Genomic DNA, 24,096 nt, shown 5'->3' with positions numbered 1-24,096 from the left:
AGTGTGGCGACCAGAACTGTACACAGTATTCCAAATGTGACCTAAAGTTTTATACAACTGCAACACGACTTGTCAATTTTTATACTCTATGCCCTAACCAATGAAGGCAAGCATAGGTTTGATTAGAGGGAGGGTGACATAATTTCCATCTCATGTCCTACCATCTGATTATACATCACCTGTGGGAGGATGGAGGGAGGAGGGCATTAAACTGCTGCCCAGAAATTGCAGCAGAGGTTCAAGATTCTGTGAAACATGAATCCATGGATTTTGCCAGCAAGATCATGACTTCTGATTTTCACCACTTACCAATGACATAGTCAGGTTCACACCCATGACAGGCATGAACCTGATTTAAATAATTTCAATTTATTTGCATGTCATTAACCCGCCCCCACCCCCCCCACCATATATTAACCCCTGCCATACATTCAAATTGTGCCAACATGACAGTTTACAACAGATTCACCCAGATGTAAACCTGTCACGGGGATCACCCCTGTATACAGGGTTGTAAAGGTGAGTAGAGCCCCCCAGGGGAGGGGGACATGGACAGGCAGTGGTCTGGCACTGCCCCTTGGTACTGTCAGGTTGGCAGCATGTACGTACCAACCTGGCAGCATCAGCCATGCAGTGCCAACCTGTGCCAGGGACAGTGCCAGTGGTGGACCCCAGTGGGAGCCTCAAGTGGGTGGGGGTGGGGGGGGTGGGGGGGGGCGGTGGGGAGCGGTGGTGAGGGTGGGGGGTCACTTTTTGCGGTGATGAGTGGGAACACACAATGGAGCTGGGGATGTTGACGATGGTCCTTTGACCGGGATGCTAGCTCTGACTGACTGCTGGAGGACGAGGTGAGGAGGAGAAATGGCCAGCTTCAAGCAGGATTGGGGGGTGAGGATGAATGCTAGCTCCAGTTTGGGTGGGGGTTGGGGTGGGGGGGTGGTAATTGCCAGCTCCAATCAGGCAGTGTTGGGGAGAAGGGCATTGAGACCCTGTGTGAACTCCATAGTGGGGTGGGGGAAGGGCTGGTGAGGCTGCTATTTGCTTTGATCGCGGCACCCTTTAAACTGCACCCCCTTCTTTTCCCCCCATCTCAGTGCAGTTGGGCTCTGTCAGCATGTTTGAGCTCCCACCCGCCCTGCCCTCCCCCCTCCCCCAACATGATGCCATGAAACACGTCCGCCTGGTTTTGTGAGACATGCCTGAAACGCAAAATGCCATTTTTCTCACCGGAACAACCCCATTTTTTTGGTAAGATTCCCCCCATTCTCTCTCTTCCCTACTTGACTTTCCCCTTCCCTGTCTGCTCTGACTCTCTCATGAGCTCCGCCTCCCTCCTGTGCTCCGCCTCACTCCCCCTCCTTTTCTTTGTCTGCTCATGCTCAGTCCTTGTTATGCTATCTCTGGGCTCCTGTTTTCTCCTTGCCCAACTTCCCCAGATCCTACTCTCAACTTGCTCCATTCATGCTTTTCGTGCACACTTTTCGCCTAGTTTTCCTACTCATTCTGTGCAGCTGGCAGAGAAAGACACTGCAATGAGAACTGGACAAACCCACCTCACTGATATCATAAATACCTGTTTGACTGAGGGATAAATATTGGCCAAGGTACTGCGGTACCTCCCCACCATCTTCAAAATTTCTCTTTGGATCTTCATGAGCATCAGAAAAGGCAGATGGTTTTCAATATCCACTCCCGCCCAATCCAGTATTCCCACAGCGTTCACATGCTGGTCACTATATTCTCCCCCAGACTGTCAACAAACAGCAAGAGGTTGGCAAGACGAAGCCTCTTAATCTGACTAAGAAAGTCTGGATGAAGGAGCCAGAGGAGTTTGGTTGCAGTGGGATTTTCCATATGACCTAGCTTCAATGCGGGAGGAAATTAAATGACCGTCTTCTTTCTGAAGGGGTGAATGAAGAAGTTGATGTGCCTCTATCTCTGGTCTTTCCACGCTGCATGTCGAGACACTGTTCCCCTTATAGGTAGCCTTCATGCCCCAGCTCAGAGAGCCCCAGCTCAGAGAAGTTGTGGGAGGATAAGTACGTGGTGTATGTGGGAAGAAGGACAAGGTCAGCAAATGGGAACATCACCACACAAGTTCCCCTGCAAGTCACTCACCATCCTGACTGGGACTATAATTGCCATTCCTTCACTCTCGCTGGGTCAAAATTCTGGATCTCCCTCCTTCATAGAATCACAGAATCCCTTTAGTGCAGGAGGAGGCCATTTGGCCCATCAAGCCTGTACCTACTGCAATCCCACCCAGCCCTATCCCCATAACCCTACTTACTTACCCTGACACTAAGGGGCAATTTAGCATGGTCAATCAACCTAATCCACACATCCTTGCTCATTAACAGCACTATAGGGGTATCTACAGCACAGGGATTTCAGCATTCAAGAAGGCAGTTCACCTCAACCTACTCAAAGATAGTTAGGGATAGGCAATAAATGCTGGCCTAGCCAGTGACTCTCATGTCCAGTAAGTAAATAAAGGGTCTACCAAGGATGTTGATGTATGTTACCTGCATGCCCACAATGCCACTTGGCAACCTGCGAGGCTCTCTGAGCTGGGGCATGAAGGTTACCTATAAGGGGAACAGTGTCTCGATATGCAGCATGGAAAGACCAGAGATAGAGGTACTTACCTGGGGAGCTGAAGTCATCAATCTCCAAATGCATATGTAGGAAAAGAGAGTGTAGTGTCAAAACTTGGCAATGCTGGCAAAGTTTTTTTTATAATCCTATAGTACAGAAGGAGGCCATTCCGCCCATCAAGTCTACACCGACAATACTTTATCCTAGCAAGTCCCCTGACACTGAGGGACAATTTAGCATGACAATCCACCTAACCCACACATCTTTGGACCATGAGAGGAAACCGGAGCAGCCAGAGGAAACTCACGCAGACACGATGAGAATATACAAACTCCACACAGACAGTGACCCAAGCCGGGAATCGAAAGCACTGCTGTGAGGCAGCAGTGCTAACGACCATGCCATCCCTAAATGAGAGCTTGTCTGGGGTGGAGGAGAACATCCTGATTAGATGAGTCAGGAGGGAAACAGATTGGTTGGCAGAAGAAAAGCTAGTGTTGGTGCTGGACTGGCAAGTTTCATATTGAATATCTCTTGGTAAAGGGTGATGAAGTCTAGCTGGGATGGGAGATGGCATGGATATGTATGGTGCAATGGGCGAGGATAATCACATCTGCGCTGTGTGTCATATATTGCATGTCTGTGTCTGAAATGTATCTATCTATACTTAGTGTTCCTCCTCCTAGTCAAGTTGCACCCATCATCTTATTTGGCCCCACACACCATCATCCCAGAAGGTCCAGTGCAGACCTCTGTGGAAGATGAGGGAACTTCAGAAGGAAGACCTTCACATCCTTGCTTTGCACCTAGCGTTAACTCAGATACTGCTGAGTGTTTGTGTGTTGAGCAAAATTGGTCTATCTACAGGTTTGAGCAATATTCATAAGCATCAGACCAGTTGTCAGAGGCAGTCACTTGGATGAGTGTGTGTGGTTCATGTGCAATGCTAAGCCTCAAGCAGATGAAGAACCTCCGGACTCATCTGTGAGATAGCAAATATTGGATGTCCATCTTGAAATGTGGGAAGGTCTGGCACAGGCGCCAAAGGGTATGCACAATGGTAAGGACAGTAGATGAGTCCATCCTGGCTCTAAGGGCTGTGATCGTTCTCTTTTCTAAGCACATAACTTCCCCCATCAAGGGTCTAGCAACTTTCAAAGATAGCCACATCCAACAGCCCTATCAAATGTTACTGGGTATGCGTTCAGACCTGCAAGTCCTCACATTGTCCATGACCTCAGATTGGCATTGTCATTGCAAGAGATGATCAAAGCAATTGGAGTGTTGTGCAGATCTTTGTCCACCTCAGGTAATCAGTGAGAACCAATTAGATATCAAGTTGGTTCTTCAGCACCAGTTGATCTAGGGGCACTTAACAGGGTGCTGCTACATCATTCTGCCAATGACACCAGCACTTCAGAGAGGATCCCCAAGATCATCCGGGCCAGCTGGGCATTAAGGTCAGCAGGCTGCCTCCAGCCCACTGGCAGCGATGAGGTAGCATCACAGTGCAGCCTCTGGAAATAAGTGAAATAATCCAAGTAGATTACAGAAGGGCCATCACGGCTGATCACTGGATGTAAAACTGAGTGTTATGTTGATGACACATTCCTCACTATAAGTTTGATACATTTCACGGTTATTTCTTGTTTACATGTGGACTGGAGACTACTGACATTGACAAGGACTGGAAAGCCACGGCTGCTCCAAATGATATCAGAGCCCTCCTAAAAGAAGTTTGTAGATGTGAGTCATTTGGATGTCTTTATTGTTTGCATTATTGCGGTGGGAGAAATCAGATGATGCCTCCACACAGCTGGTTGGGAAAGGCCTGCAATGCATCAGTTTAAATGCCCAGTTATAAGTGCCCTCCTCCTCTCCTTAGCACCAGTCTCTGCTGGCAACCGTGTGATTCACCCTGATATTATTCCTTTGATTCACTGTTGAGTTTGTCATTCGCTGTGCCCTCATCCCTCTGTACTGACAGATTGTACCTTTGATCTTGTGATTTGCTGTATGTGACTTAGTGCATACTGAAAATTCAGTAAAGGCAGCAAAGTTTAATCTTGAGAATTTATGGGCATCTGGAGCCACCTTCTTAATATCTTGTATCCTATTAACCAACCATCTGGTTGAGCAGAGAGCATGAACAGCCGTAGCACTTCAGAATTAATGACGTTCTCAGCATCATGGCTATTCCCAAGGTACCATGAAGGCACCTGAAGAATGGGCAAACAGTGGTCACAGAAAAGCTGGATAGCCAAGGCATGAAAAACTTGACACACATTAACGCACCATTTTTTAGATCCAATCAGGAGGGTGAGACAGTCATTGACTGAGTGCAAAATTCTGCCCATTGATTCACTACCTTTTTCTTTTCATGAACAATGGGAAGGAGTAGTGGAATTTCACTGGTGATTTTCCAATAAGCTGCTTGCTGCATATGAGATCCTACTGAGATTACAGGCTCCTATGAAATTCTCCCAAGCATTAGAGTTTGTATAAACTGCTGTCAGAATGGTGATATGCTCTTTGGAATCTCTCATTGTAATCATTCTAAAATAGTTCCCAGAAACACTATTATTTCATGTTGCATTACAGCTGCATACATCACATCTATATTATAAATAATCATAAAATGTTACTATTAATAACATTAATATTAATAGACAAAACAGGGTAATCTTTCCAAGATATGATGGGAGTACAACTTAATAGAACCGGATAGTGAAGTCAGTGCACTCACAAAAACTGCTCATGACTTTCAATAAATTTGTTGAGCAGAAGACCATTAGCACTGCAATTCTGGTAAACTGGCATCTGTGCCTGATTCTCTGATCTGCATCCAAAAAAGACACAGCAAGACTCCACACAGAATTAACATCCTCAGAAAATGTTCCCATGTAAGACTTTTTTTGTTTCAACTGTTGTCAAGTTTCAGGCTGATAATTAATTAATAGGCTTTATTAAGTACATACCTGTGGCAATACTCGAAATATTGCATTCCCACACTGTGTCACCGTGAAGTCTCGATCAAACATAACATGAAAAGGAAATGCTTTGCAGAAAGTGTATGGACTGATTCTGGACTCTTGGATATTATTCTCCTCAAACCTGTCCAGATCTTCGGAGAAAGCCTCTTCTTCTGAACCTTTTTGCTCAATCAAGAATTGAATATGATCACACTCTTCACTTTTCTCCTGGACCACCTAAAAGTTCAAATAAATGGGGAAAAATAGCTTTATCATAGAATCCCTACAGTGCAGCGGGAGGTCATTCAGCCCATCAAGTCTGCACCGACCACAATTCCACCAAGGCCGTATCCCCATAACCCCATGCATTTACTCTAGCTAGTTCCCCGAACACTAAGGGGCAATTTTACATGGCCAATCCACCTAACCTGCACATCTTTGGACTGTGGAGGACCCGGAGGAAACCCATGCAGACATAGGGAGAATGTATAAACTCCACACAGATAGTAATCCAAGCCAGGAATTGAACCAGCGTTCCTGGCGCTGTGAGGCAGCAGTGCTAACCACTGTGCCACCATGCCATGTTGTTTTCTTCAGCCACAAAGGTTTCTGAAAAGCTTCAGAGAAAGCTCTCTTCATTGCTGAAATTTTATGCACTTCACTGTTCATTTTATAATTTAAAACTCAGTATCTCAATTATATTAACAATCTTGTTTTTGTTCTATAAAAACAATAATTTAAGCAATATTAATGAAGTGACCCTTCAACTTATAAAAATTAACACTTTATCTAAGAGATAAAATGTGTACTAAGTGAGAACAAGAGGTTCTAACACACACTAAAGGAGAAGGAATAGTGAAATTGGCTAGGATAAAAACAGGTAAGCTGGAGGTAACGGCAGTGTTCAAAGTGGGGTAGTCCCATGGCCAACAAGGGATGCATCCTAAATTCCTGATGAAAGTATTAGTGGAAATAATGAAGATCTCTGTCGACAATCTTTCAATTTTTCTTGGCTACAGGAATGGGAGAGAACTTCAGGGATACAAATATTATAATTTGTTGAATAAAAAAGAATGAAATGATCATGGTAAAAGTCAGCTTACATGAGTAGTAGGGAGGCTTCAGAAGACGAAAATCCAGAAAAAATGTATTTGTCACTTGGACAAACACTGGTTAATAAATGACAATCATCACAAATTATTAAAAGGTAATATAATGCCTGACAGACTTGATTGGGTTTTTCAACTTAATAATGAAGGATTGATCAAGGTCATGTAGTTAATAGGTATGACGATTTTCAAAAGCTGTTTGGTCAAGTGCACATAATTGAAATAATTAACAAACTGTAGTCCATGGTTTTAAATGGTAGCAAAGCACCAATATATACTTAGCATCAAGACAACAAGCAGAGAGAAGTGTGAACATAGAAACCCTACAGTGCAGAAGGAGGCCATTTGGCCCATCGAGTCTGCAATGACCACACTCCCACCCAGGCCCTACCCACATATTTACCTGCTAATCCCTCCAACACATCTCACGACTCTATGGGGCAATTTTTAGCATGGCCAATCAACATAACCCGCACATCTTTGGACTGTAGGAGGAAACTGGAGCACCCGGAGGAAACTCACACGGACACGAGGAGAATGTGCAAACTCCACACAGACAGTGACCCAAGCCAGGAATCGAACCCAGGTCCCTGGAGCTGTGAAGCAGCACTACTAACCGCTGTGCTACCGTGCCACCTAAAACAGGCACAGTGGTTAGCACTGTTACCTCTCAGCACCAGAGACCCGGGTTTAATTCCAGCCTTGGGTGACTATCTGTGTAGTTGGCACATTTTCCCAATGTCTGCGTTGGTTTCCACTGGGTGCTCGAGTCCAAAGATGTACAGGTTAGGTGGATTGACCATGTTAAATTGCCCCTTAGTGTCCAAAGTTGGCCATGGTAAATGCATAGGTTACAGGGGTAGGGCAGAGGGGAGAGGGTGGGATGTTTCATAAGACACAGAGAGTGGTGAGTGTCTGGAACAAGCGACAGAGGTAGTGGTACAGGTGAGTACAGTTTTGTCTTTTAAGAAGTGTTTAGTTAGTTCCATGGGTAATATAGGTATGGAAGGATATGGGCCAAGCGTGGGCAACTGGGACTAGCTTAGTGGTTAAAAAAGGGGCAGCATGGACAAGTTGGACCAAAGTGCCTGTTTCCATGCTGCAAACCTCTATGATTCTGCATGATGGGTTGAATGGCCTCTTTCTGCACTGTAGGGACTCAATGGAGTTGTTCTTCAGATATGGTCAAAGTGTATAGTGATGTTCCTTAGGAATCAGTGTTAGGGCTACTGTTCTTTTTGATGTATATTAATGACAGGTCCTGTGTATTGGGTCCCTAATTTCACAGATGTCACAAACCTTGAAAATAAAGTGAACAGTGAGGATGATAGAAGCATACATAATTCAGTAGACAGACAGATGAGCATATGGAATCCTTGGTTTTATAAACAGAGGCATAGAGCACAAAAACAAAGGGGTTATGGTAAACCTTTACACATCATCTGGAGCAGCGATTCCCAACCCTTTACATATCATGGTACACCACTATAATATAAAACTGTTTGAGGCACACCTTTTCTCTCTGTCATCTTCCCTTACTATGAACTTTGTTTTTTTCACTTCTTCCTATCCTCTAGCCTGTTTTGTTTGTACTTCTCCCTGACTCCCTCGCTTTTCCCAGGGTTTTTGTGCCCTCTTTGAGTTTTCATTTTTTTGTGGAGGCACATGGGGCCTTTGTCTTCAGCACCAAGTCTCTTTGGTCATGTACATGGGCCTGGCCAACATAAAAAATCCAAACCATGTATGTGCAGCTCTTTCCTGGCCAGTGTATGTGCTGGGAGCCCAAGAGATGTCAGCCACAAAGCTGAAGACAAAGGTTAATTTTAGTTTATTTACATGAATTTTGCATCTTTTTTCATAGCACACTTGGGGGGTGGTCTTCATGGCACACCATATGCTGCAGCAAACTTGTTGGCAACCAGAGTTCCAGGGTATTGGGCAAAATTCAATGGTTATGGTAATGGGTCTGTTCATTGGCTGAAAAGAGGTGGCAACCTACAGTAGCCACTTCTGGAAGCCACACAGGGATAAATCCCCAATCAGGGCTGGCAGCCATCAAGTTCTCAGCTCTGCAGAGGAGCTAGCTCAACTTTGAGATCTCCAATCAGATTCTGGCAATATTGAAAATTGCAACTGATATTCCGTGTGTCTGCTGTATTGTACTCCAGTGATCATGGGTTTAGAACATGCTGCAGAATTCTTGGTGATTTGGTGCACTGTAAGAACATAAGAACATAAGTAATAGGAGCAGGAGTAGGCCATCTAGCCCTTCGAGCCTGCCCCACCATTCAATAAGATCATGGCTGATCTGAAGTGGATCAGTTCCACTTTCCTGCTTTCTCCCCATAACCCTTAATTCCCCTGTCTATCAAAAACCTATCTACCTGTGATTTAAATATATTTAGCGTGGTAGCCTCCACCACTTCAACAGGCAGAGAATTCCAGAGATTCACCAGCCTTTGAGTGAGGAAGTTCCTCCTCAACTCCGATCTAAACTGCGCCCCCCTTATCTTGAGGCTGTGCCCTCTAGTCCTGCTATCCTTCCTAAGCGGGAAGAATCTCTCTACCTCTACCCTATCCATCCCCTTCATTATCTTATACGTCTTTATAAGATCCCCCCTCATCCTTCTAAACTCCAACAAGTACAGTCCCAGTCTATTTAGTCTCTCTTCATAGTCCAAACCCTCATCTCCGGTATCAGCCTAGTGAACCTCCTCTGCAGCCCCTCCAAGGCCAATATATCCTTCCGCAAGTGCAGCGAACAAAACTGCACACAGTACTCCAGCTGCGGCCTCACCACTACCCTGTACAGTTGCAGCAAGATCTCCCTACCGTTATATTCTATCCCCCTCGCTATACAGGCCAACATTCCATTCGCCTTCTTGATCACCTGCTGCACCTGCAGACTGGGTTTTTGCGACTCGTGCACAAGGACCCCCAGGGCCCTCTGCACCGTAGCACGCTGCAGCTTTTCGCCTTTTAAATAATAATCTCTCCTACTATTATTTCTGCTAAAGTAGATAACCTCACACTTGCCAACATTATACTCCATCTGCCAGGTCCTCGCCCACTCGCTCAGCCTATCCAGATCTCACTGCAGACTTTCCACACCCTCCGCACAATTTGCTTTTCCACTCATCTTCATGTTATCAGCAAATTTCGTCACCCTACACTCAGCCCCCTCCTCCAGATCATTTAAAGAATGGTAAATAGTTGAGGCCCCAGCACCGATCCCTGCGGCACTCCACTAGTCACCAGCCGCCAACCAGAACAGCACCCATTGATACCAACTCTCTGCTTCCTACTAGACAGCCAATCGTCTATCCACGCTAACACCTTACCCCCAACTCCATGCACCCTAACCTTCTGTAGCAATCTTTTATGAGGCACCATATCAAACGCCTTTTGGAAATCTAAAAACACCACATCCACCGGTTCCCCTCTGTCTACCGCACTAGTCACATCCTCGTAGAAATCCAATAAATTCGTCAAACACAACTTCCCCTTAATGAATCCATGCTGTGTCTGCTCGATCAAACCATTCCTTTCTAGGTGCCTCGCTATTTCTTCTTTGATTACGAATTCTAGCATCTTTCCAACTACAGACGTTAAACTAACCGGCCTATAATTCCCTGCCTTTTGTCTGCTACCTTTTTTGAACAACGGCATAACATTAGCCGTTTTCCAATCTTCCGGCACTTCCCCAGAATCCAGCGAATTTTGATAAATAATTACTAAGGCATCCACTATCACCTCTGCCATTTCTTTCAGAACCCTGGGATGCATTCCAACCGGTCCTGGGGACTTGTCCACCTTCAGTCCCATTAGTCTATCAAGCACTACCTCTCTAGTGACAATAATCGCATTCAGGCCCTCAATCCTACCATCCTTCTATCTTTAAAATCCGGCAAACTTTTCGTGTCCTCCTCCATGAAGACTGAGGCAAAAAACTTACTTAAAGCCTCATCTCCCACCGCTAAATCCCCCGTCTCATCCTCTAAGGATCCAACATTCACTCTAGCCAGCCTTCTCTTCTTTATATGTTTGTAAAAACTTTTACTGTCCTTTTTCATATTTAGTGCTAGTTTCGCTTCATAGTCTATGTTTCCTTTATCAACTTCTTAGTCATTCTTTGTTGAATTTTAAATTTTTCCCAATCTTCTAATTGCCCACTACTTTTGGCCACTCTGAATGCATCAGCTTTTAATTTAATACTCTCCTTTATTTCCTTAGATAACCACGGCTGGTTATCCCTTCTCCTATATTCCTTCTTTACCATCGGAATATATTTCTGCTGAGTACCGAAAAAGATCTCCTTAAAAATCCTCCACTGTTCCTCAGCCGTCCTACCAACCAATCTGCGCCCCCAATCTACATTCGCCAATTTTGCTCTCATCCTATCGTACTCCCCTCTGTTCAAACAGAGGACGCAGGTTCAGGACCCTACTTTCTCATCCTCCTTCTGCATCAAAAATTCAACCATACTATGATCACTCGTCCAAAGAGGATCCCTCACAAGAAGATCCCTAATTCTACCTGTCTCATTACACAACACCAGATCTAAGATAGCTCACTCTCTCATAGGTTCCGTCACATACTGTTCAAAGAAACTATCCCGACAGCATTCCAAAAACTCTTCCTCAAGCCCACCGCATCCGACTTGGGTCATCCAATCAGTATGTAGATTGAAATCCCCCATAATTATCGCCGTTCCGTTTCTGCACGCATCAATTATTTGCTTGTTTATAGCCCGCCCCACCTCTAAGTTATTATTTGGGGGCCTACAGACCACACCCACCAGCGTCTTCCTCCCCTTACTATTCCTTATCGCCACCCATAACAATTCCACATTTTGCTCTTTGGAGCCTATATCTTCCCTTACTACCACCCTGATATTATCCTTAACTAACAGAGCTACCCCACCCCTTTTCCCTCCCATCTATCCTTCCTAAACACTTGATACCCCTGGACGTTCAGCTCCCAGTCCCTGTCACCCTGCAGCCACGTTTCCGTAATGGCCACCAGATCATATCCATTTGTGCTGATCTGCGCCACCAGCTCATTCACTTTGTTCTGAATGCTTTGTGCATCCAGGTAAAGTGTCTATATACCAGCCTTTATCTGGACCTTATTTGAAGGAACGATACTAACCTCTCTCATGCCCCCTACTCCTTTTATTACTGGGACATCCTCAACATTTTCCTGCACCCGTACCCTCTCCTTTACTTTAGATTTTGTAATTTCTCCCACTCCTGTACCCTCCCCACCCCTAATTAGTTTAAAGCCCTATCTACTGTCCTAGTTATACAATTTGCCAGGACTCTGGTCCCAGCACGATTCAGGCTAAGACCATCCCATCTGAACAGGTCCCACCTGCCCCAATACTGGTGCCAATGCCCCATAAATTCAAACCCATTCCTTGCACACCAATCCCTGAGCAACCCATTCATCTCCTTAATTCTATTTACCCTAAGCCCATCTGCATGTGGTTCAGGTAGTAACCCAAAGATAACCACCTTGTCGGTTCTGCTTTTTAATTTGGTTCCCAGCTTTGCATACTCCCTTTGCGGATCCTTAGTTCCTATTTTGCCTATGTCATTGGCACCCACATGTACCACAACAACCAGATTCTCACCCTCCCACTCCAGGTTCCTCTGCAGCCCAGATGAGACATCCTGGACCCGAGCACCAGGCAGACAACACACCCTTCTGTATTCTTTATCCCTGTCACAAAGGACAATGTCTATGCCCCTAACTACGCTATCCCCAATTACCACTATGCTCCTCTTTACTTCTTCCTCTTCGACAGTAGTTTGAAGCTAGTTTGCACTATAGTCAAAGAGTGCTGGTGATGAAAAGGTGAACATTTGTGGTGGTGGATGAGATGTCAACCAAGAGAACTGCATCGTCCAGGAAGGTGTTGAGCTGCTTGACTGCTTAGAGCTGCACTCATGCAGGCTATTGCAGAGTATTCCATCATACACATGGCTTCTGCCTTGTAAGTGGTGGAAAGACTGAATCATTAGGAAGAGAGTTTTCATTGCAGAATACCTGCTCTTGTAGTTGCTGTATTTATGTGGCTGATGCGATTAGGCTTCTGGTGACTCGTAGGATATTGATGGTGAGGGATTCAGTCACGGTAATGTCATTGAATGTCATGAGGAGGTTGTTAGATTTTCTCTTGTTAGAGACTATTTTACCAGAATGGTTTCAGGGAGGGACAGTTTCCCTTTATTTACTCCAAGTAAACTATCAAATCTTCTCTCAACCTTAGCAGCTCTAAGGAGAGCAGCCTCAGCTTTTCCAATTAATCCAATAATAACTGGAACTATCCCTTATCCCTGGAACTATTCTAGTAAATTGCCTATGTTCTATCGACAAAGGCTTCACATTCTTCCTAAAATGCTGTGCCTGGAATTGAACACAATACTCCAGCACCTGCAGGAATACTGTTATATACTGACATTATGCTTTCATAGAATCCCCATAGTGCAGAAGAAGGCCATTCAGCCCTATCCCTGTAACCCCACTAATCTCCCTGGCACAAAGAGGCAATTTAACATGGCTAACCTGCACATCTTTGAACTGTAGAAGGAAACCAGAGCACCCAAAGGGAACCCACGCAGTTAGGAGGAGAATGGGCAAACTCCAGACAGACAATCACCCAAGGCCAGAACTGAACCTGGGTCCCTGGTGCAGCAGTGCTACCCTATTTAATTTCTATTTATCAAGGATCCCTACATATATGCTGCCACTCAAGAATTTGTGCACTCACATAGCTATGTTTGTGCATCCTCCTTAAAATTGTATAATTTAATATACACTGTCTCTCCTAGTACTCCTTATCTCATTTTTCTGCACTGAATTTCAGCTCTTGTGTGTCTGCCCATTCCATCAGTCCGACTATGTCTTGTTAAAGTTTATTATTTTCTCCTGCACTTCAGCTGCAAATTTCAAAACTGTGCCCTGTAGCTCCATGTCCAAATCATTAATGTTTCAGAAACAGGATGTTCTGGTGCCGTTGTGGGGTTCCACCTTACGTCACCCTCCCATCTAAAATAATTTGCTACATATCTCCTACATCAATCGTTATTAAACACGTTTTGAAAGCACATATATATGTCAACTGCACTGTCCTCATTATTGACTCTGACATCTCATCAAAATACTCCATTTTTTTGAAATGTGCAGGGTGGTCATAAATCAGTGTTCACATCATACAACACAGCAGTACACAATAAAACCCTGGGAAACTGATAACCTGACAAGCAAATCAAATTCAGCAAGCTCAGGCTTCAAGAATCCTGGTACCACCACATCTAAAACTGTCAGCAAAAAATTCAATTTAATCAAACACAATTACTCTTAAATTTAAGCTGCCTTTCCTTCAGTAATGCACAGTTGGATGTATATTTACTCACAGGTTATTGTTTTGAAACGCTTTCCTAACAATATTATACTGACATATTTGCAATTGCCTAATTTTATTTTTCTCCCCTATCTTTGAACAAGGGTGTAGCATTTGAAATGCACCCACCCCCCTTGAAATATTTTACATTAAAATCAATTCACAGTGCACTACCTGTACAGTTTGTAGAATAAAAATAATGACTGGATACTGAAGATTTATGGTAATTTCGTCATACTTGCCCTTGCCTTTCTCTGAACATTGGCACAAAAATCCTCAGTACCAAACTTTCACAGGTGGGCTTGTGAAGAAGTATCTACTGACCAACATTGCCAAAACCATCAATGGCAGGGTCATAGACACTGGGAACACGAGTTCCTATTCTTCAAGCCATCTTTGGGATCTGGTGCTGGGACAGACGTGGCAACCACCTAGGTGTCCAGAACTGTGATTGTGGACAAAATTCCCCCTTCTCTGGCCTCATTGGCTCTGGCAAAGTCAATGGTTGGGCAGATCTTGGCATTTACAGCAACATGTTCCACCTCTCCAGCTCGCAAAATTCAGGTAAATCATTATATATTCCAACCACGAATTGATTAAATTATGACAAAATACTCAAACTGCGGATTAATTTCACTGCCCAGGAATGGACTGGATTTCATACTCAGAACTGAAATCTATCACTTTATAAGAAAAATCTAGCCTTTGCAAGAGTTTAGGGGGAAGTGGGTGGCATAATGGCACTGTACTACTGGACTAGAGGCTGAGACCCAGGCAAATGCTCTGGGACATGCGTTCAAATGGACAATGGCCTGAGCAATTTGGCCCAACATAAAATTGGACACTTAAAATCAATACAGTCAAACGGTTTCAACAAAGCTTGATGGAATGCAGACGAGGTTACCACAGGTCAAAAGCCAACACATAACAGATCTTTCCTTCATATTGAACAGAGATATTTGAACTTAACCATGGCAAGTCATTATGACCCAAAACCAGAATCCAGACTTCTTATATTTTGAACAGTGTACCAGTGAGTTTATTTTTTAAATTAATGCTCACAGCCTTAGGTGATGCAATTGTTGGGAGGAGAAAAATGACTGTGGGGTGTCATCCCAGGGGAAGGGATAGCAATGTAGCCTGGGAGACATGGCGTATGTGTTAGTGCCAGGCACTGGCCAGGAGAACTGGGAAGCAGCGCCAGAAGAAAATGAATGACCTAATCTGGGCAGCAAGGGTGAGTGTTAACCTCATCTAGCATCTTTCCCCTAAATGAGCCCCAGATCCCCCCACTCCAAGCATTCTGCATGGTTTCCCTGATCCCCAAGAACTTCCCTCCTCCCCCTCCAAGAGTGTCACATCACTTGTCCTTTGAGGGCCACAGCTTGATAGCCTGCAGGACTTGTGCCATCAGATTTTTTCACGGCTCCTTCTGACATCACAGGACGTGAATGCCCATAACTGCCAGAACAGGATGAATACAGGAGGTGGTGAACCTAACAGTGGGTTCTGCGAGGTGGGGGGTGTTGGAGGGGTGGACAGTATATGAGATTTGTATGTGGCCCGGCAGGTCTCTGCCAGGAAAGCTGCTTTATTTTTCACTTGCTGCGCATGCACAGTTTGTGGCCTCTGGCTGTCTGTCAAGTTAAACTCTGCCCACTGCCCCCTATGGTGCCAGTATTGGAGATCCCTTCATAAGCTTCCTCCAAGGATCTCCAATACTGGCACCATTTTCACGTCAGCTTCCTTCTCGCGGTTCCCACCCCTCACATAGGTGGGTCAAGTTGGTGGTGAGGTATCTGGACCACTCTCTGGTGCACACGATACATCTCAGCCATTTTCTGATGTACACCAGGTGAAGGACGGAACCTTCCAGGCCACTAGCACACGGGGGTAAGGACTCGACTGGCCCCAGGCTCTCTGCTGGGCTTCTGTGATCACTTGTCCCGTAGTGCTGGAGATGCAGCAACAGAGCCAGAGAACACAGGAGGAGCTGACAGCAACACTGGACTGAGGCCGTTGGAAGGAGTCCCAAAGTTTTCAGGTGGATGAGCTATTGCCTGTCCTGCATGGTTCCCAGGCTAACACTGCAAGGGTGGCATCCACAGCAGAAAGCCTGGGGCAGGAGATTCTTACCATGAGTGGCAGGCTCCAAGTAATGGCCGAGTCACAGCAGGCCATGGCCAAATCCCAGACAGTCATGGTCCAGTCATCGCAGGCCGCAGCTGAGCACCTCAACAGGCTTCTCAACATTCTGCAGCCCATGGCTGGCAGGCTCAAGAGACCCAACGGGACAATGCTGAGACATAGCAGGCTAAGGCAGCAGCCCTCGACTACGTGGCCCAGTCACACAGGGGCTTGGCTGAGGGGCTGCAGGATATGGCCCAGTCTCAGGCAGCACTTGCTGCTGCCATTGGCAGGTGGCCTCCGACTCAGGCAGCTATCGCAGAAGACTCGATCACCATGGCTAGAGCGTAAGTGGTCCTCCAGGTCTGACAGCGCCAGGTGATGCCTGAGCGTCTGGAGCTCACTGCAGAAGCACTGCCATCCTAAGGAGTGACTGAGGAGCTCACACAGGAACCCAGAGGGATGAGAAAGGGCTACAGCCCATGTCAAAGCCATCCAGCTAGGAGACTGTGGCTGTGGCTACACCTTCTGACACTGGGGCATCTCAGGGTCAGCAGGATGAAGAGGGTGTCATGGATATGTCCCTGACACCTGGAAGTCAATCAGGGTCCTCAATGTCCAGGCCCTTCAGAGGATGATCGCTAACGTCATCACAGGTCACAGGGCACGGTAGGCAGCTGGCCACCACCATCTCCGATGTACATCCTGGGGAACACCAAGATATAGTGGTAGGCCATGTAAAGTCAGAAGTTGTTGCAGCACTAAGGTAGTACGGGTAAAGGGCAGCACTAGATAGAGTACTTTCATATCTCCTGTTCGCATTTTTTTCTATTATCACTTATCGTTAAGATACCAATCAATATTTCTTGATCTGTGACTAATTTGTCTCAGATTTGCCTCTAACAGGAACGTTCTTCCCGTGACAGCCACCGGAGGGACCCTGCATGTTGATGTCAGTGAGGGAGGTCCCTCAATGCTCTGTCATTGAGAAAATGAAGGCGCTCAAATAAATCACTAGCTAGTGGGTGGCATGCATTGGCAGCAGCGACTTAGACCATCTGCCATGGCATCCCAGAGTCCATGAGAGATTCCCTCCCCTCCTCCACCCCATCTTGAATGGGGGTTTAGTGATCCCTTACCCACTACCCAGATGTGGGCCAAGGTGCCAGTGTGCATAGAGCACAGCTAAGAGTCAGATTACTTTGCACCAGGGTATCATCACAATGGTGCTTAATGAGTCATCATCACCCTCCTCCTGGCCAGAGAAACTCACTAGCACAGCATACCCAGGCCCACCACTCAATGTTATAGGACTCCAGGGGGGTTGAAGGGGTGGGGCAGGAGTGAGGGAGAGAATAGAATCCACATGTGGCAACAAAGCCTCCTATTGCTCAAAGTAAGTGTTGATCAGGATCTCCCTCATTACCCTTGCAAACTTGACCCTTGCTGCCCCCAGCCCTCCAGCGACTGGGTGGTGTCGCTTGTCATCAGCGTCCTCCTCATCTTCCTCCTTCCTCTGTTTGGCAGCCTCCTGTTCAGTGATGCCCAGCTGGTTGGCCTCCATGCCCTCTTCTTCAAAAAGGTTGCCTCACTGCTGTGTAGGTTGTGTAGGACACAACACACACCCACAATGTGGGACAATATTAGAGGGCAATATTGGAAGGCCCTGCCAGAGGGGTCCACGCACCTGAACTGCATCTTGAGGAGCGCTATGCACTGCTCCACTATTAAATGGGTGGCAACGTGGGCCTCATTACTTTGGGTCTCCGCCTCAGTCTCAGGACTCCGCACAAGCGTCATCAGCCAAGTTCTCCATGTCCCCCATGAGCCATCCCTGGACCCTGGGGTCCTCCTCAAAGACCTCTGGGATACCAGAACTCCTCAATATGAAGCTATCATACATGCTGCCAGACTGTCTGGCACGTTGAGATTGGTCACACACCAATTGTACATTTAATGAATGAAAGATATTTCAATTCATGAAACTTCCTGAATTCCTGACTGGGCCTTGAGGGCAATGTGGGTGCAATTTATAGCCCCCTGCACATTTGGCATCCCCACGCTGGCTGCAAATCCTGCAGCCTAGGCTTGCTGCTGGCCTGGGCCAGGTTAAATTTGATATACAGTCCAGCCTGGACATACAGGGCATTTGTGACCTCCTTCACACACCTGGAGGATGGATGATTGGGAAATGTTACAAAGGTCTCCACTGGTGGTTTAGAATTGCACTATCTCCTTTCAGAGCAGGAGTCTTCGGCAGCCAACAGTTGCTCAAAGGACACTCGTATATGCAAGTGCTGGGGCCTCCACTCAGACCTTTCCCAGCCCATCCCCACACTGGGGTGAATGGTGGCCACATCCTGCTTCCAGTGGCCGATTCCCTCTCCTCCTGCAAGTGCCTCCTCTGTCCGCAAGTCAACCTCCTGCTCAGCTCCAGACCAACCAAAAGAACAGCAAAATAAATGAGTCACATTGCAAAAGACACCGTGTCAATCTGAAAGGGGGGTGGTGTTTGTGTGGAAGGCATTTGGAGAAAGGGAGAGACAGATGGTGAGGTGAAAGATGTCTGCTCTCCCAGCAACACAGCCCTCCAGCAACACAGACTGTCCATGCCCCCACCACAGCCTCCCTAGTAACACAGGCCGCTGCTTCTCCCCCACAATCCCAGCAACACAGCCTCCCCATTCCCCCCCCACAGCGCTGCAGCAACACACATCCCCATTCCCTCCATTCTCCCCCCCCACCACCAACAAGCAACACAGCTCCCTTACTCCCCCCAGCAACACAGCGCCCCCATTCTCTCCTGGCAACACAGCCCCCCCATTCCCCTCCTCAGCCCCAAGCAACACAGCGCCCCCATTCTCTCCTGGCAACACAGCACCCCCATTCCCTGCCATAGCACCCCAGCAACACAGGCCCCCAGTAACATAGCAACTCCCATTCCCCCCTCCCACTAACACACACCCACGGATGATGCTGCTTGGTAGGTCCTCAGGTTGCAGCACTGCCGCTGCAAAGAGTTTCCAGCACATCCTACACCTGCAACTATGCTTCCTGCTGTCTGTGCTAGAACCCAGAGGCATCCCTAAGACTCGAGGTCAGCAATTAGACCCAGTCCATACTGAGGGTCCAAGGTTGGCCTCCGTGAACAACAACAGCCCCCCAAGCCCCTACACATTTGCAGGCCCCGCCGGCCCAAAATGCAGCATGTCTGCTACGAAACAATCCCCTCTGAGCAGTTTGAACACAGAGACTTACCTCCCCGTTCACTCTCACTGATCAAGCACCAGGATCTGACTTTTATAAAGGAGGCGTTCTCCAGACCGATCCGTCTGTAGCAAATGAGGTTGTAAAGGCAGGTGAGCTGGGATAATTGGGCATGAAGCTTGTGAATGATATTATGAATGCAAAAACACATAAATTAACATCTCATCCATTTTGGGCAGGCTCCTGATCGCGCTGATTTTTTTCCCATGGTAAAGTGGGAATGGGCGCAAAAATGGACACCATTCCTACTAACTGCTGTATGCCTGATTTTATGAAATTTTCCCACTGCAAAACGGGTGTAACGAGGTCGTAAAATTCTGCCCAGAGAGTTGTGGAGGTAGTGCCAGTCCCTGAGGAGCAGTCAACATAGCAAACACTGTGTGGCTGTCAAGTCAAGAGGTTTGAATAGACACAGAAAAGTAAAACGAAGAGCCTTTAGGAATGCTATAGCTTTTTTTCTGGAGCAGAGGAATATAAAGGAAACAGAGCTGTGTTTCAGGTTTAAAAAGAAATCTGGATGGAAGGGAGAGAATGACTTCAGATAGATCAGATCTATGGCTAAAAAGGGAAAGGGCCACAGGGAGCTGCAGGGCTTGTCCCAGAAGCATGGGAAAGTGAGAAGCTGAGATTTGTAGGTCTCCCTATCTAACAAAGCCTGTAGGCTATCTGGGTAGTGATCCCTGCACTGAGGAACTTCAGGTAGTCAAGACATGAAGTTGTGAAAGTGAAGAATTTCGTGCTTTCTGGGAACAGGGAAGAAAATAGGTTGGAAAGTTTTTAAGAGAAGATATTAGCTACAGGACCTCTCCTGAAACAGCAAGAGACGAAGAGGTTTAAACTCAGGCTGCTGACCTGGGCACAGCCTGTGGTGAGTGGGGGAAGGGGGCATCCCTATCAGTAGATCCTGTGAGACTGCAGGCAGCAAGATTTGGAAGATTTTGAAGGAGAAGACGACCTCCATCTGTTAAAAATAAAGAAGCTGAAAATGTTTTTCTTAAAAAGATGGCACCGACTGGACTCATTGGTGAAACTGAAGAGAGATTGATGATAGAAGGAAGAAAGAAAAACAAAGGGCGAGATTCTCTGGCCTCCCACCCACATACTTCCCACCAGTGGGAGATGGCACGTTGTTTGCTAGCAATGGGATTCTCTGGTCTTGCCGTTGTCAATGCCATTCCTAATGACATCACCCCATGCCAGCAGGAAACCCATGCGCTGCCAGTGGGACCAGGGAATCCCGCTGGCAAGAATTCCGGACCAACTCTCCAAACAGCCAGAGAAGATTAAAAACTGCAGAAGTTGAGGAAGAAATTTTTTGTGGTAGAGGATTTGACAGGTTCATTATTCTGAAGAAATTTTTCCTCATCTCAGTCCTAAATAGTTTTCCCAGTACCTTTTGACTGACTCCTGGTTCTAGATACCCCAACCAGGGAAAATTTCCTCTCTGCATCTAGTTTGTACAGCCCTGTTAGAACTATATGCATTGCAATCAGATCTCCTCTCATCTTTTAATCTCGAGTGATTACAGGCCTGGTTGAACCAATTTCTCCTTCTAGGACAGTCCCACAGATCCTGGTGTCAGTGTAGTGAACCTGTGTTGCACTCCCTCTATGGCAAGTATATCTTTCCTCAGGTAGGGAGACAAAACTTGTACACAATACTCCAGGTGTGCTCTCACCAAGGGACTGTATAGCCACCCTAATCTCTAATTCTGAACTCAAATCCTCTTGTAATGAAGGCCAATTCATCATTGGCCTTCCTAACTGCTTGCTGCATCTCCAATAACTCTACAAGGATCTGCATGGAAGTACTTCTAAAGTGCCAGATCTCAGCCAGAAACTGGACAATTGTGGATCCACAAAGCTGCTCTATAGTTCTCAGATATATTTCTGGACATCATGTTGTGATCTAGAAGAGCCTTCAAGGAGGTTCCTCATAGACATGAGGAAGAAAGGATCAGCAGACGACAAGCATGCATAGCTGGAAGAGGCAGCTGACATACGTTCCCCAGAAGAGGTTGAATGTCCTGCTGAGAAAGGTAGAAAAGCATCTCTGTTCAAGTGTAAATCACCCACTCTGCCATTCCCACAAATAATTAGACAATATAAGCAGTTGGTCATTCTGAAGAATGAATGTCAGTTTGAAATGAGCGGCGCACAGTAGTTAGCACTGCTGCCTCACAGCTCCAGGAACTTGGGTTCGATTCCAGCCTTGGGTCGACTGTCTGTGTGGAGTTTGCATATTCTCCCCGTGTCTGTGTGGGTTTTCACCAGGTGCTCTGGTTTCCTCCCACCATCCAAAGATGTGTGGGTTAGGTTGATTGGCCATGCTAAATTACCATTAGTTTCAGGAGGGTCAGCATGATAAATACGTGGGGTACAGGATAGGGCCTGGGTGGGATTGTGATTGAGATTGTTGGTGCAGGCTCAATGGACAGAATGGCCTCTCTCTGTCCCGTAGTGATTTTATGCTTCTAAGTGACTCGAAGTGTGTTATTTGTGGCTGGTCAGATGGGGATGTGAGGCAGTGCCTTCAAAGACACTGTTCAACTGAATGGGACGCTGGTCTGAGGAGTAATTATTTATTTTTCTCCATGTCAAAGCCATCCCATCCTGACTTGGAACTATATCACTGTTTCTTCACTGCTGCTGGGTCAAAATCCAAACCACACTGTGGGTGTACCTGAACCACATGGACTGCAGTGGCTCGAGGCGGTGGCTCACCACCAACTTCTGGAAGGCTATTAAGGATGATCAACAAACGCTGGCCTAGCCAGTGATGTCCACATCCCATGAACAAAAAACAACACTTCCTCATATCCGCAGTCATCACTGACACTCACATTCAAGGTCACATCTATTCTTCACAGTAGCCCTTTATCAATGTTATTACGTATCCACTGAAAACATTCTACATTCACACTCCGGTCTCTTCTTTCTCTCCTTGTAGAAAACAACACAGAATACCAGAAAGAGGCAGCGAGCACAAAATGGCTCTGACAGCAGAGGAGGAGGAATCTATTTGGATTTAAGTTGTCAAGTGCACATCACAAATGAGCAGTAGAGGTGATGGAGATTCCATATTACAAGATGCAGGACCTTTCAGGATCTGCTTAGCTGGATGCAAGTGCTGAGATTTGGAGAGAGGGTGTCTCAATGAAGAAGACTATCCAGGAGCAGCAACAGAAAATTAGTCAGATAAAATGCTGGGAAAACTCAGCATCTGTGGAGAGAAAAAACAGAGTTATTGCTTTGTATCTTACAATTAGTAAGTTCGCAGAGGACACAAAAACTGGTGGAGTTGCAGATAGTGAAGAGAATTGTCAGAAGATGCAGCAAGATATAACTGGTTGGAGACTTGGGCAGAGAAATGGCAGATGGAGTTTAAACTGGACAAGTGTGAGGTAATGCATTTTGGAAGGTCCAATGCATGTAGGAATTATACAGTAAATGGTAGAATCCATGGTCTGCACATCATGTGTGTCACATTAAAGATGATGGAGGAAAGCCTCACCTGAACTAAGTCAGCAGAGGTCAGTATCCCTTCACTAGATTCCTTCATTTACAAGCTCTCCAAGTTCATAGTGTATTACAAGCTCTGAGTCAGCACTCAGAGTGCCAGGGGAGACCTGATACTCTCAGTTATATATACAATAAAGGCTCCCTGATTGACTAAGCCATATAGAACTCAATGACAGACATCTTTTACTGAGAGCTCAATGAGGAAGTTCATATTCTAAGAGGCCAACCTCAATGGCCTCATTGAAGTCATTACATAAACCATTCAGTGCCTCACTGTAGTACAACAAAGTGCTCTCTAGCTCTCAGCAGCAGGGAATTGAAGGTGGATCATGAGAGGGAGAAAGGACCATGGAAGAGGAGATCTGCACAAAGAGTTTCTTCTCCTGATCCTTTGTCACCTTCCTCAAGACAGATCCCACATGCTGCCTCATTCCCTAATGGCTTGCCCTTGCACAGGTGTAAAAAGGGGATTCTTTGGCAGAGCCCTCACAGGCTCCAAAATCCAAAGCACATTTGCTCAGGTGCTCTTGGGCATTGGAGCAGAAGAAGGAGCAGTCAAATCGAGTTTGCTGAAGTCACAAGGGTTGTACGATGGAGCAGTAACAGGAAAAGGATATTGTTTCTCAAAAGGTGCACTTGGGTGTTTATGACTTTTAATTTCTGTTTGATGTTATCAGCCTTCAAGTTTACTTCAAAGCTTCACTGTCTTGTTCTTCCCAGTGTTATAAGCCACTTATCTAGTGGACCTCTGCTTTGCAAAAAGTGATATGATTAGAGTCAAGAAATGAGCAATGGTTTATTGACGCTGACTGCTTTGTGCTGAGGGTGAAGTTGGAAGGGAGTCGTCCAAAGTGGGTTCATAATCATTGCGTCAGAAGGCTTCACTGATTCAGATTAGCTGATGTGTGCCTGAATATGTTTATTAGCTGAGAAGCGCATGAATTGATAAATATCTGGACATGAGTTGGTATTTCAAGCTTTTAAAATTGAATTGACCTGATGCTAAGGGAAAGAACAAACAAGCAAAATTTTGTTTTTTAATGCCTAGATTTAGTTTTCAAGATATGAGGATATTTTGTGTTTTATTTCACTGT

At 46.0% G+C, this 24,096-nt stretch overlaps 1 protein-coding gene across 1 annotated transcript in view; it reads right to left on the bottom strand.

Annotated features, from left to right (window-relative positions):
* gucy1b1 (guanylate cyclase 1 soluble subunit beta 1) overlaps positions 1-24,096 on the bottom strand; it is a 131,654-nt gene that overhangs the window by 55,348 nt on the left and 52,210 nt on the right. Inside the window, exon 6 of the mRNA XM_080193462.1 lies at positions 5,577-5,807. Within this exon, the coding sequence (XP_080049588.1) occupies positions 5,577-5,807 (231 nt within the window). The remainder of the gene's footprint in view (positions 1-5,576; positions 5,808-24,096) is intronic.

Source organism: Carcharhinus amblyrhynchos, chromosome 1 (genome assembly GCF_965287045.1).
Source record: "Carcharhinus amblyrhynchos chromosome 1, sCarAmb.v2.hapA, whole genome shotgun sequence".
Classification (NCBI taxonomy): Eukaryota; Metazoa; Chordata; class Chondrichthyes; order Carcharhiniformes; family Carcharhinidae; genus Carcharhinus; species Carcharhinus amblyrhynchos.
Note: the sequence above shows the minus strand (reverse complement) of the source record. Positions and strands in the feature narration are given on the sequence as shown.